Source organism: Polypterus senegalus, chromosome 11 (assembly GCF_016835505.1).
Source record: "Polypterus senegalus isolate Bchr_013 chromosome 11, ASM1683550v1, whole genome shotgun sequence".
Lineage (NCBI taxonomy): Eukaryota > Metazoa > Chordata > Cladistia > Polypteriformes > Polypteridae > Polypterus > Polypterus senegalus.
In genome coordinates, this window is record NC_053164.1 from 27,232,746 (window position 1) to 27,247,296 (window position 14,551).

Sequence of the window (14,551 nt, forward strand, 5' to 3'; positions counted from 1 at the left end):
AAGTGTACATTATAGAAGACCTTCTTATGGCCACACAACCAGACTAAAGTGTCTGCAGTGTGAGGAATCCCGGCCAGCACCCCCAGGCCGCTAGATAGAGTTCTCCCTGCAACATGGAGGTGCCCCGAATTCCCACAGGGCATTGTGGACAATGGAGTCTGACTTCACAGCCCTGCTGGAGACTGTGGGGGCCGCTGCATGGAGGCACGAATGTTTCTATCATATCCCGGAAGTTTTCATCTGACCTGGAAGTGCTATAGCATCACATGGACTGAAGGACAGATGCACTTCCGGGTCATGAACTATAAAAAGGACTGTGAGAAATCCAGCAGACTGAGCCGGAGTTGGGAGGGAGTGTGACAGAGCTCCTGGGAGGAGAGGAGGATTGATTATTGTTGATTTATTGTGATTATTGATTTATTATTGAGTATTGTGGAAGTGCTTTGTGCACAGTATTACGAAATTAAATTCTTTTCTGATATTTCAACTGGTGTCTGAACGTATTGTGTACAGGTTTGGAGGAGCAACAGCACTACTGTCACAGCAGATAAGTGACCACTGTCTGTGCCCAAACTTTCATGCTTTGCAATGGCTTCTTTCGATACCAAAAACTAACTCCAATCATTCTGTTTTAGTGGACTGAGAAAGTATTCATACCACTTTTTCAGGAAGGTTTTGCAAATTTATTAAAAAATGAAAACACTGAAATCTCTCATGTAAGATTAGTGTCTTGTTTCAGCCGACATTTCTCCGCTGCCTGGGGTTCACAATTGTGCTTCTTGTTTGTATTGTTTAATTTATGTGATTTAGCTGTATTAATGTTTATTTTATTATGTACATTTTTCTTTGCTGCGGTGGGTTGGCACCCTGCCCAGGATTGGTTCCTGCCTTGTGCCCTGTGCTGGTTGGGATTGGCTCCAGCAGACCCCCGTGACCCTGTATTCGGATTCAGCGGGTTAGAAAATGGATGGATGGATGGACATTTTTCTTTGTGTTTATTTGTAAAAACGAATGGCCTAGGTTATGTCCCATGTGCTTTGTGGGTGGATCCTGCCAAGGGGAGGGGCCATCTGCAAACCAATCACTGTCAGGAATGGCCCGCCACACTATATTTTGGGGGGCCTTCCATAGTTTCTGGCAAAATTTTTTTTTTTACTTCAAACATGTTTGGGAGTTTAGAGTGCCTTTGTTATTGCTTTTGTGATTTTCTGGTATTTTGAACTTGTGCTCTGTTTTTCAACTACATCTTTGGATTCTGTCTTGGGATTTTGTTGTTATGATTGCCTTGCTTTTGCTTCATCTATTGTACAGCCTTTAGATAAACTTAACCTTTTATTTTCTAAAGATTTTTCAAAGCACTTTTTGGTGTTTCATCTCCTAGAGGATAACCTTTGAAGTGCTTTTGGAAACATTTGTGCTTTTGGGACACCCCAGTCATGACAATTAGGACTTTTTGCTGTGACACTCCAAACTGTGCTCAGGTGGAGCCAATAGGACTCTTCCAAGAGTTTTCCATCTGGCCTAACTGAGTAACCAGGCAAGGAGGACCTTGGTCAGGAAGGTGACCAAGAAACTAACGGCCTCTATATCAGAAGGCTTCTGTTGTCATTGGATAACCTGTCAGAAGGAAAATCATCTCAGCAGAACTTCATCAATCAGACATTTATGGTAGAGTGACTAACTGCTGGTTGGAGTTTTCCACACAGCATTTAAAAAGACTGAAAGCATGAGGGATCTTTGTATCTGGTCTTATGAGACAAAAATTAAGCTCTATGAGCAGAACTTGAAGCACTAGGTGTGGTGAAAATCATGCACTGCTCATCACTGGTCTAATATTACCACTGCAGTGAGGCAGGGTGGTGCCATCATCATGGTATTGGGGTGCTTCTCAGTGGAAGAACAGGGAGACTGGTCAGAATTGGAGAATGGATGAATGCAGCCAAATACATAGAGGTCCTTGAAGAAAACTTACTCCAGAGAACATGCAATGCCAGACAAAGACAATGGTTCATCTTTCAGCACAAAAATGACCCAAAGTATAGAGTCAAGAAAACAATGAAGCAGCATCAGGATTGGTCTCTGACTACCCTTAGACTTCAAACCCCTGTAAGAAAGAGAAAACACAAATAAAGTGTTGGGGCACTGTGGTAATCCCCATATAATTGGCAGTTTGAAAAATAATTCACAAAAACAAAATAAGTATCATCAGTCGGTTGGAGAGAATCTTCATCTCGCTCCTAGATAGTGACAGAGGTGGTTTTCACTTGGAGGGATAGGAAGAGGCGGCTTCAGAAGTTGGGAACCAGATGTGACATCATTAGGGATGCAACCATCAATTACTGCTTCTGGAGTGGGAGGAACAGAAAAGGCTTTTGGCAACAGCATCAACCCCTGCTTGGGAGTGTAATTATATTTGTGTGAGTCCTAAAGTTGTCTCCTAAGTGCACATGTGTGACACCTTATAGAATATTTGTGAAAAGACCCGAAAATAGTTGATTACAGATGCTTCTGTGAAAGAAAAAAAAGATACTGCTTGCAAGCTGCTTATGGTTAATAGCTGACAAAGCCGTTTTGCTATAATGGCAGGTTATTCATACAGGCGTCTGTCATAAGATGGTGCAGTAAGGTGACCTAGGGCAATTTCCAGTTTCTTTAGGAATGTGTCTATTTGACACAGGAAAGATGGCCTTTCCTTCTTTAGGGTCTATCTAACAAGTGAAAAAATAAGAACTAATGGCCTATTAGCGTAATAAAATAAAATGCTTAAGTAAAAATATTATTCTCTTTGGTTAATTAAGGGGAAGGGGAAGGAAGAAAAACTTATAAAAAGCCAATCAAAAAAGTGTAACTTTGCTTTTCTGCCTTGCACCGTAGAATCCAGGTACTCATCTGTGACCAAATAAAAAATCTAATTGACTGAACTTGTCCTGTCTTCCTTGGGGAGTTTTCTTCCACACTTCTTATTCAATATAATGGAACTTGAAAAGTTTGGCCACAAAGAATGCCCACACCTATTTGTGCAAAGCTTCTAGAAACTTACCCAAGAAGTGGTGAAGCTGTAATTGCTGCCAAAGAGGTTTCTACAAAGTAATGAATAAAGGGTCTGAATATTTATATGAATGAGAAATTTCATTTTTTGATTTTTAAAATAGACTTGCAGTCCTTTCTGAAAATGTTTTCACCTTGACATTATGGGTAATTGAGTGATTGTCAAAAAAGGAAAATAGCTCCATTAAAATGTATACATACAATATAATACAGTGTCTGAATACTTTTTGAATCCACTGTACACAATTTATTTTCTCTAGCCTTCTTATGATCTACATTTTAGTTTCTAAAGATATTGCTTTACATTTTTGTGACACATCAGTCAAATTATATTTTTTACTTTATTCAAAAAATTAAAATAAATACCGTACATGTGAAAAACTGAACAGTCATGTATAACTGCATGTTCTACAGTATACAATATAATATTAATGACAGACAATAACTATTCTATAGAAGGAAGGTGTACGTAACAGCACTCTAGCAGACAGGGTCTTGCATTTGCACATGTGCAGCAGCACCTTTTATGTCAGATACATTATAAAGAGCGTTGCTCTGAGAGATTAATTTACCTAGTTATTAAAGTAGTTTGCTTTGAATTATACCCATAGTTGCTGTATGCTGGAGACATTAGCACTGCATATGGGTTTATTCCCTGTTTCCTTTTTTGTCATTATGTACTACTGTCATGTTTGTTGCTTTAATTTGCTTTATTCTGTCTTTGTAATTTTACAATACAGTTTATTTTTGTATAGCCCAAAATCACACAGGAAGTGCCGCAATGGGCTTTAACAGGCCCTGCCTTTTGACAGCCCCCCAGCCTTGACTCTCTGAGAAGACAAGAAAAAACTCCCAATAAAAACCTTGTAGGGAAAAATGGAAGAAACCTCGGGAAAGGCAGTTCAAAGAGAGACCCCTTTCCAGGTAGGTTAGGCGTGCAGTGGGTGTCAAAAGTAGGGGGTCAATACAATACAATATACAGAACAGAACAATTCCTTAAGACAGCATAATAATAAAAATTTTAGTAGTACGGCTTAACAGTAGATGATATGACATAATTAGGTTTGGATATTTTTAGAGTCCTGGAGACCTCATCCATCTAGCTGCCTCCCCATTTGGCCATGCCACGGCTGAAACGTTGCTCGGATGAAAGGACCCCTCTTTCCCATGATTCCTGTGATCCTCCATCAGGGATGACTTTACCATAGGCAGGCAAACAACTTGGCAGGTGGGCCGTGGCACCAATGGCCACATTTGGGTACCGAGAAAAGAAACAGAATAGGTGAGGGTTAGTATTCAAATATAATTATCATGTTACTTATGTTATAGTGCTAATGACTAACAACAGAGATGCAGTCTGTACAGTTAATCAGCAGCTCTAGTCAGGATATGCTAAACTGAAGTAGTGAGTCTTCAGCCGGGATTTAAAGGCTGAGACTGAAGGGGCATCTCTTACGGAAGCAGGAAGACCATTCCACAGTTTAGGGGCCCTGTAACTAAAAGCTCAACCTCCCACTGTTATTTTATTAATCCTTGGAATCCTAAGCAGACCGGCATCTTGAGATCTTAATGTGCGCTCAGGTTTGTAAGTCATGATAAGTTCAGACAAGTAAGCCGGACCTTGGCCATTTAATGCTTTATATGTTAAAAGGAGGATTTTGAAATCTGCCCTGAACTTAACTGGGAGCCAGTGTAAAGATTTAAGAACTGGGGTTATGTGTTCATATAGTTCATGTAGTTCATAAACTACCTGTCCCCTTCCGTAGTTTTGCTTGTTTATGGCTCTCAAGTGTGCAATCATGAATTAGCTGAGAGGCCTATTTAAGACACCTGCTGCCACAGACAACTTACACTGGCATTAGCTTGTGTGACGAGCAGCCTCAGCCATTACCCAGCCGGAACAAAGATGGGATGGAAGGACTGAGGGGGAGAGCATCTCCGAGGCACTACCTACCCTGGGACACTAGAGGGCAGCCCACCTGGGTGGCTGTGGCACCATGGGTTCCCACAGGGAATTCTGGGACTTGGAGTTTTTTGACAGCTCTGTTAAATTCCATGGGGGCCACCAGGGGGAGCTGCAAAGTCCTACAATGGACTTCCACCATACTTGGGAGTGATTCCAGGTAATACTAATGTTCCACCTGGAGCACTCCCAGGATTAGAATAAAAGGACCCACCTCACTACATTTGAGGAGCTAGAGTAGGGAGGAAGAAGTACGAAACTTGTGAGGGGGAAGTGAAGGTGGAAGGACTGTGAATTGTATGTACTGTGCTGTGCTCCGGGGAATGAAGAAAAGCTCTTCCCCAGTCTTGAATAAAAGTGTGTTGTGTTCTGGAGCTCGTGTCTCTGCCTGTCTGTTTTGGGTTAGGGTGGTTGTATGTGCCCAGGCTTCACACTTGATTTAACAGTTTTGGTTCGCTTTTATGCTTGCCCTTATGTTTTTGTGTGTTTTGATCAATTTGGCCTTTTTAGGCTTTCTGGCTTAAGGCTTGTTCTTTCAGTATCTAGGTCTTTGAATATTGGTTATTGCATTATTCGTTTGTAGTTAATTTTGTCTAGTTTTATTAACTTATTCTAGGTTTTTGTTCTTCTGTTTTTAATGAATTTACAATTTTGAAAACCTTTGCTGTTTTCATTCATTAATCAGTGAATTCTTAGTGTCTGTAATACTACTCGGTTTTAAGCTACCTTATTGATTTAAAAAACTCAATTGGTTGGAAGATAAAAACTTATTAGGAAATATATTTTAAAGTATTAGGCCTTCCCCATTTGAGGTTTTTCATAGCAATAGACACATATCTAAAATAACTTTCTGCTAAAATATTAAAATCAATTACAAATAATAATTGTGACTGTACTGACTCAAAAAGAAGCAGAATTTTAATAAAAAGATGAGGAGATCAAACTTACTCAGAAATTCAAGCTGATGTTTTTACCAAATGTCAGACTGATCTCTTTCCAAATTCAAAATGTTAATCAAAATCAAAGTCCTAAATACCAAAAGTAAGTCGAAAACCAGAAATGGTTTGTGGGAAGACTGTCATAGCAAATGATGATGCTAAAGTCTCAAAAATCATGGTGCCTGTAACTATACAAAATGGTATGGTGGCCTTTGGGTACAATTATGTTACTTTAACAAGAATTCTTCTAGATGAAAACAAAGGTAACAATTGAAATCTACTATAGGAAATCTCAAAAAAGTTAATGACAAAGCACCACAGCAACCATCGTATACAGGTCATAATTCAACATCAAATTAAAATCAAATCATCAGGTAGGATGTATAAATAATTCATTTTATATGAAATATTCTGAAATGTTAATGGAATTATTTGATCACAAATGTTTCCTTAATAAAACTTTGCTTAAACACACAAGTAACCTTTTATTTGAGACCTCTCTTAATGGTTTTACTTATCTTCCTAAATCACCCATTAGATTCTGATGAGGCAGAAGTGGAGTGATTGTTAATAGTTGTAATTTGAATTTCACCAACAAGTGTCAATAATATTACATCGTTTGAGGTCCTAATGTTAAATATTGAATCTGAACAGTTACAGTATATCACTAATTTATTTATTGTTTATTCTTATTCTTAAGTGAGCTAGGCAACCTTTCATCCAAACTATGTATTAATTATTGATTCACTTTATTATTTACATAGATCTGGTAAATATCACCTTCAGTAAAAGTTTCCTTTTTCCAATTGTTTCTGTGGGGACTGTCCAATTCCGAAAATTTCTACATTCTGTCATAAGTATACTTTAAATTTAATTATTACAAATGTGATTATTTTTCTTGTATTAATTAAACTTTCAAGATCATTATTTGATCACCTTATGTATTGCTTCCCTTTGCATTGAGAAGTCAATTTAAAGCTATATGACTTTTAAATACTAATAGTACTTTAAGATTTATTGATATCATTAAAAATCAAAGCTTGCAATCACATAATATAAATTATCTGTCAAACAGCTATTACTTATAAATATGAAAAGGCTTTACTCACAATAAATCTCTAAACACTCATTAGTCTTCTACTGGATTTTTCTTTCCTGGTTGAATATAAGTTTAAATAGTGTCACAAGAACGAGACATGGACAGATAAAGAGTTGGGGCAGCCACTCGTATAATATAGTATCCTGGCTGCAAAAGGTCGTTTTCACAAAATAATCAGCACTGAAGTGCATTCAACGGAGTCCAGTACAAGACTGAGGAAACAAAGGAAAAGGGGCAGGTTTTAAAGGGGGAGACAGGAAGTGAGGTCGTATGGATCTGGCACGTGGTCTTCCACCATTGATTCGTAGCCGGAGGTGACATCAGAGGGACTGGAGCTGGTGTGGCCGACTTCCATTGGCTCAGTCCCGGAAGTGATGTCAGGAGATCCAGGTGAAATCCCCCGGGGATGGTCTACAGGCAAGGGAGAAAAAGAGTCAGTGCACTCTGCCACACCCCGGCATGCCTCCGAACTGCCTTCACTCAAGCCCTTTAGCTGCCTCCCATGCGCACGTGTGTGACAATAGGGAGCATCATCAGGGCTGAAAAGTGCTTAAAACTGCAGTGAGTGAAAATGGGGTGTCACAATCTTTAACACCTTCTTATTTTTCATTTATCAAATGGAGGAGGATTTTCAAGATAATCTTTCTATTTGTTTTCTCCTCTTTAAGTTGGAAAACTATTTAAGATGAGAAAAATGTGAAGTCTGCATTCAGTCACAAACTTGAGACTGTAGAGGACTGAGCTTCCTCCACAGAAGCAACCAAACCTGTGATCGAGTAACCAGACTCTTCTTACATTTATTGTTTTACTGAAGGTTATTACCTTCAGCAACCAATGCATTAAATAGGGTATCTTGGTGTTCCTCAACCCTTTATCTTATTATTTCACTACACTCTATTTACTGTCCAAACTTTAGAGCTATCTTATATGTGAATTTTTCTTCACCTTAAGTATCTTTATTTTAAAAGAAGCAGCAGTCAAGAGACAATTAAGAGAAGCCATACCCTTTAAAGTTGTTATCAAAAGCTTGCTGGATCTCATCCTATCTGGATGCAACCCAGAAAACTGCTTCTGCACTGAAAAACCTCACTTCACCTCCTGTGCTGACTCTCATCATTATTTACTTTTGATTTTTTTTTCTTTGTTTGTTTGGCAGTGATTAGCTATGAACGATGCCAACTTGGCAGCATTGTCTCTTTAGTCTTCTTTATATACCCTGTTCAGGTTCAGATTTAACTTCTCCATAACACTCCAGCATGGATCTATTCAGCACACTGATTCTAGCTGCTGTCATAATCGGATTGATTTTTATCATGTTCTTAAAAAAATCAAACCTTTATGCTAAGATGCCACCTGGCCCAACACCCCTCCCATTAATTGGAAATATGCTTCAGGTGAATAGCAGGACTCCCCATGAGAGCTTCATGAAGGTGAGGACTTGAATTATGGTTGATAGCTTATCATATAGCTTTCACGTATGGGCAGAATATGCTTAATTTTTATGTTAAATTCAATAGATTGAAATTAAATGAGACCTGTTCTCTTTAAGAAAAAATATTTTGAGATATTTAATTCATTGTAATAAACTGTAGGTAAGTTTTGTGCATACATTTTTTTTACACAAGTGTAAAGAAGCTGATCACCTCTAAACAGTAATAGGGACTACTAAGGTTGTACTTAGTTATTTGAAAAATTGTAGAAGATGATGTGCAGTTTAGAATAGAGTGGCTTTTAAAAGAATTCAGGACCCTTCAGTTTCCATACACTTTATTGTGTTGTAAATTTGATTTTTAATGGATTTGAAGCACAGAAGGTGAATGGTTCTGAAAACTTTACAGTATCTCAAAATGCATTGCAGATATCTTAAAATGTAAACATTAGAAAATCTGTAAAACTTTTGACAAGAACAGACCATCAGTCGTATCTATCTAATCCATTTCCAAAACAACATCAAGTTGAGTTTTAAATGTACATAGAGTCCTACTCCCCACCACACTACTTGGTAGTTTACTCCAGGTGCCTATAGTTCTATGTGAAGGAATATATTTTGCAGAAACTGGAATGTGAAATGAATTTTAAGATATCTGACATCCAGTTTGAGGAATCTCTAAATGTTAGTTCAGCTTAGAATACTGGGTAGAGTTTTATTGTACCATTTAATGTGGTTTTGCTGTATATTTGGATTAGAAGAGCTTTGAGAAAAGAACCAATAAATTTCCAAAATGCAACGGAGACTTTGTTCCTGATCCACATATATAGCAATACTCTTTTCCTTTATAATTTCTGGATTCAACATATGTGTCGATTAGAAGTTCCAGCCTTCTAAATATGAAACTGGAACTTTTTACCTGTTCCAGTAGACCATATTTTATCCCAATATTCAGAAGTTGTTTTATTTTTCAGCCATTCTTCTGATATAAGGGCTACAGTTACCCCATGTCTACTGGAAGGATTCAACATATTTCAGACCTTATGTGTAATGATAGTAAATATGAAAGTAATTTGTTGATTGTGTTTAATATAACAATAAGGTTACATTGCAAACTGGGGATTATATGAAGAACCATGCATCAAATGGTATATAAAATTGTCTGGTGGCATTCAGATTTACAATTCCATTTATCTATCCTTTGGGTGGCGGCACGGTGGCGCAGTGGTAGTGCTGCTGCCTCGCAGTTAGGAGATCCGGGTTCGCTTCCCGGGTCCTCCCTGCGTGGAGTTTGCATGTTCTCCCCGTGTCTGCGTGGGTTTCCTCCCACAATCCAAAGACGTGCAGGTTAGGTGGATTGGCGATTCTAAATTGGCCTTGGTGTGTGGGTGTGTTTGTGTGTGTCCTGCGGTGGGTTGGCACCCTGCCCAGGATTGGTTCGTGCCCTGGGATTGGCTCCAGCAGACCCCCGTGACCCTGTATTCGGATTCAGCGGGTTAGGAAATGGATGGATATCCTTTGGGTAACTATTATTTATTCTTTCTATACTTTTGCATCACTGATATTTATATTTTGCAATAAATTTTTCTTTGGTCTAAATTGTATTATGATGTAGGTACTCTTCAGTCAACCATTATTCCAATAGGGAAGTCTTTGTTGTAAAGGATAAACTGACTGAGTAGGGTAATTTTATGAATTTGCTTCTTTCATGTCAGGGTTACAGGGACTCAGGCCTAGTGAATTATAGGATAATAATAATTCTTTGCATTTATATAGCACTTTTCTCACTACTCAAAGCACTCATCAATTTCAAGTTAAGGGCTTTGCTCAAGGGCCCAACAGAGCAGAGTCTCTTTCGGCATTTACAGGATTCAAACCGGCAAATTTCTAATTGCCAGTGCAGATCCCTAGCCTCAGAGCCACCACTCCACCTTCTTATTACAGGGTTAACTCATACTCACAGCCACATTACCTAACTTCTCTTCTCATTAATGCTTTTACTTGTTTTTCTCTACTGCACACCTGCCATCCACAGCTGAGTGAAACGTATGGACCTGTGATGACAGTGTACCTTGGCCCACACCCAATGGTTGTTTTGGTTGGACTACAGGCAATTGAAGAAGCGCTGTTGCAGCAGGCAGATGCATTTTCAGGGAGAGCATGTCTACCAATGTTTAAGAAGCTCACAGATGGGTTTGGTAGGTTTTTCATAAATATATTTTAGTTTATTTTTGTTTTTTTCATCTTTAGTTTTGAATTTTGTTTGTTATGAATGAAATCACAATGTAGCTACTTCTGCACAAGGTGAACACTGCCATATATATCAATGTTTTGTGTATGTCGCAATAAATCCACAACTCAGTTAAAAAGCAATAATGGTATTTTCAAATACCCAAAGATGTCTTCTTTCAATTAAATTATAATTTTCCATGTTGTTTGCTCTCTTCAATTAGTAAAAGATAAGAGTTGCACACACACATCCAAAGCCAAGCAGCACATCATAGCTGAGTAATACTGGTTTTATCAAAGATCCCATCTATGTCACTCCACATACAGTGAAAGACTCATTACTACTGGACAGCTGAGTTTCAGATGTTTCCAATTTTGTATAATTGCCTATGATTGGTCATTTGTGCTAAACATCACAGCTGTGAGTAAAAGACAGAAAAAATACTGCATATCCGACAGTGCATCTTTATGTATTGTTATACACAAGCTTCTGCGAGAGTGCATGCAGATCAGTGGCGGCTGGCCAATAGAGGGCGCTAGGGCGCCGCCCTCCCTGAACCACACACACAAAATAATAATTATATAAATTATTTAAATGTATAATTATATGATGTGATATATTAGAAAATCTTCTGTAAAAAATAAATGTTTTCACCATCACCATATAACTTCTCTGCCTGTCAGCACGTCTCAATTTCAGCTGAGGGGCGATCGAGATATCGCCCAAAGGAGGCGGGTCTTTGTAGAATTTAGTCAAATGCTGATTCAAGATATAAATATATTCAAGATGTGACATAAAATTTAGCCAATCAGCGTCCTCAAATCTTAACTGAAATGGGCGATTTTTCTGTCGCCCAAGCAGCTAAAATCAAGGATGGTCTGTAGTGGCGCAATTTTCAATTAACATTACGTGACAATGGTGGACTCAGGTGTTGTTAATTCCAGACACGAACCCAACTCTGTTCAATCTCTACCCAATATCCGTTTGAGAAGAGAACTTTGGCAGAAAAACTGAAGGTAAAGGAGCTGGGTCCAGATCAGCCTAACCTCTTAATCAGACAGCAGATAAGCGAAAAAGGGAAGAAGTACACGCGAAGCTACTCTTCCAGTTGGTACACCAAAAAGGCCTGGCTATGTGGATGCGTTTCTGCTAATGCCTTATTTTGTTTCCCGTGCTTGTTGTTTAAAGCAACTGGGACAGATCCTGCTTGGACAGTTACGGGAGTGAGAGATATGAAGCACCTGTCCGAGAAAGTAAGAAAACATGAGAACACCAGGACACACATGGATAATTCCGTCAAACTAGCCATTTTGGGAAGAGTAAACATCGCTACTCAGTTAGACGACGGTCACAGGATTGCGATAAGAAAACACAACGAGGAGGTAGATAAAAATCGGTATATTTTATCCAAGATAATTGATTGTGTTAAATTTTGTGGGGCTTTTGTGGCAATGCTTTCTATTGAGAAGAAACTTGTCAGAGACATTCCTGACTTCAATAAGAAAGTAATTGAGAAGTTTGTTAATCAGAAGGAGAGAAGAGCAAAATTCCTGTACAAATAAGTAAAAAAAAAAAAGATGCAGTTATTTTTTTTTCCCACCACAGTTATTTTCCTGTACATGGTTGTCCTCACATTTGTCGTGTGTGTGTATATATATATATATATATATATATATATATACTGAAATAATTGATCAGACATGATTTAATAATGTTCTTTAACTTTGTCTGCATTGCAATAAATCATATTGCTTTGATTTGTGAAGAATTGTTTGAGAAATTGTTTGCTGTACCACAGCCCCACCTCAAAACATTTTCACCAGCCGCCACTGATGCAGATTGCTCGGATGTACAATAAGACTTGAGGTTTGTACTAGGGAAATGTCTTCTACAAAAATGGGAAAACATATGGCTAAGGAGCTCCTGGAAAAGGTACAGAATGTTAGTGATACAGTATATGAAGACCCAGAGTCACAGTTTTGACTATTAAGAACATGTTTGCTGAAGGTTGCTATGCTTGATTTGTGAGTATTATTTGGTATAACTTTGAAGCATTGTGTCTGGCACATTTACAGTTTAAGCGTCATGGGTTTAATTAACAGAGCAGTGCTCTTCCAGTTTCAACTTTTTTGCATACCCTCTTGAAGTTTCATATGAGGAGCCCTTTTCCTTTGATTGAATGTCATTGACTGTATGAACTTTCATGGAGGACCACTCCGTGATCAAATGTATTTGTATTTCACCGTGCAACATTGCTGCTTGCAGTTTCACATGGGGACTCACTTCTTCCATCCAATGTCACTGAATCACACACCACAAATGTTTATGGGGGCTTGCACTTCCATTGAAGGTATGCATATCATGCCACACCACCTCGGTTTCACGTGGGAACCCCATTTCCTCACCTGGACTGTATAACTGTCTTTTAGGTGCAAAAGACTAAATGTTTGCAAAAGAGGACAAAATTATACTACAGTAGAAAGGGAGTCACCATGTGCCTGTTTGTTTTTTGGTTGACTGTTACGTTTGTGACTTCTGCTACTTATGACTCCCTTTTCATCCTTATGACATCGTTGTTTACTCATCAAACAAGTTTTCATGTAATAAACAGTCATCTTCTAACTCTATTTTGTGCCCACCTTGCATATACTGTAAGTTGACTCACAATAATTCTATGTCAGATGTGCATCCAGTAACATATGGTATCTTAACAACTAAACTCAAAATGATAGAGCTAAGTACATGATCAGTAGGAAACACCAATTGTTAAACCATAATAAATAAATAAGCCTAAACTTAAGAAGACAAAAAAATAATGATTGTTAATTAAATTGTGACTGCAATAAATGTTTAGAATTTTAACCGGCAAGAGCTAAAATTACACTAAAAATGTGAATTGATAAGAATTCCTCTCTATTAAAAAAGGAAGTTGGCTGAAAATAAAATAAAATTTTAAACCATTGCCGCCTTCTAGGATGTTAACAGAGTAATGGGCTGTGTGATAAAGCCTACATTGACAGCATGAGGTACAGAGTGGGATCCAGTAAATGTCATGGTCCACATATAAATGTCTACATGGGTTCTAGTTTAGTTTACCCAAAAAGCCACATTGTCCATTGGTATTTTGAGAATAATCTGTAGACCCTACAAACAAAAAATCAATATGAACAAGGGGGGAAAACATGCCAGTGCCATGCAGTGTTTTGCTACAAGATGGCAAGGAAAATTATATTATAAGATGGGAGACACTGTGCTATAGGAATCAACCACTAAAAAGGATTTAGGGGTTTAAGTTGATATAACGTTGCCATTGTCAAAGCATGGTGCAGAAGCAATTACATGTTAGGTTATAACAGAAAAACTCTTGAATATAAATCAAGGGATGTTATGCTCAGATTATGTATCACACTAGTGAGACCACACCGGGAGCATTGTGTGCAGTTCTGGTCAGTACACTATAATAAAAAAAAAGACATAACAGCACTTGAAGTTGGGTAGAGGAGAGCAATAAAGTGCATCCCAGGACCTAAGAACATGTCCTACAGTAACAGGCTCAAGAATTAATCGTTTTTAGTCTCAAGTAGAGGAGACCTAATCGAAGTCTTCAAAATTCTCAGAGGCATCGATAAAATAGATCCACCAAAAATCTTTCAGCTAAATGGCTTTCGTGGACACCAGTGGAAATTATGGACTGAAGCCAAGAAGCTTTTGTTTATGCAAAGAGTTGTGGGAATCTGAAACAAACTACCAAGATACAGTATCTGGATGAGATATTTGGACAACTTAGCTAATAGCTAAACAAACAAACATGATGGACTGAAAGGTTTCCTCTTTTTTGTCATAT

At 38.2% G+C, this 14,551-nt stretch overlaps 1 protein-coding gene across 1 annotated transcript in view; it reads left to right on the forward strand.

Moving 5' to 3' along the window:
* LOC120539728 (cytochrome P450 2C11-like) overlaps positions 1–14,551 on the forward strand; it is an 82,663-nt gene that overhangs the window by 47,465 nt on the left and 20,647 nt on the right. Inside the window, exons 10-11 of the mRNA XM_039770111.1 lie at positions 8,297–8,478; positions 10,513–10,675. Of these exons, the coding sequence (XP_039626045.1) occupies positions 8,297–8,478; positions 10,513–10,675 (345 nt within the window). The remainder of the gene's footprint in view (positions 1–8,296; positions 8,479–10,512; positions 10,676–14,551) is intronic.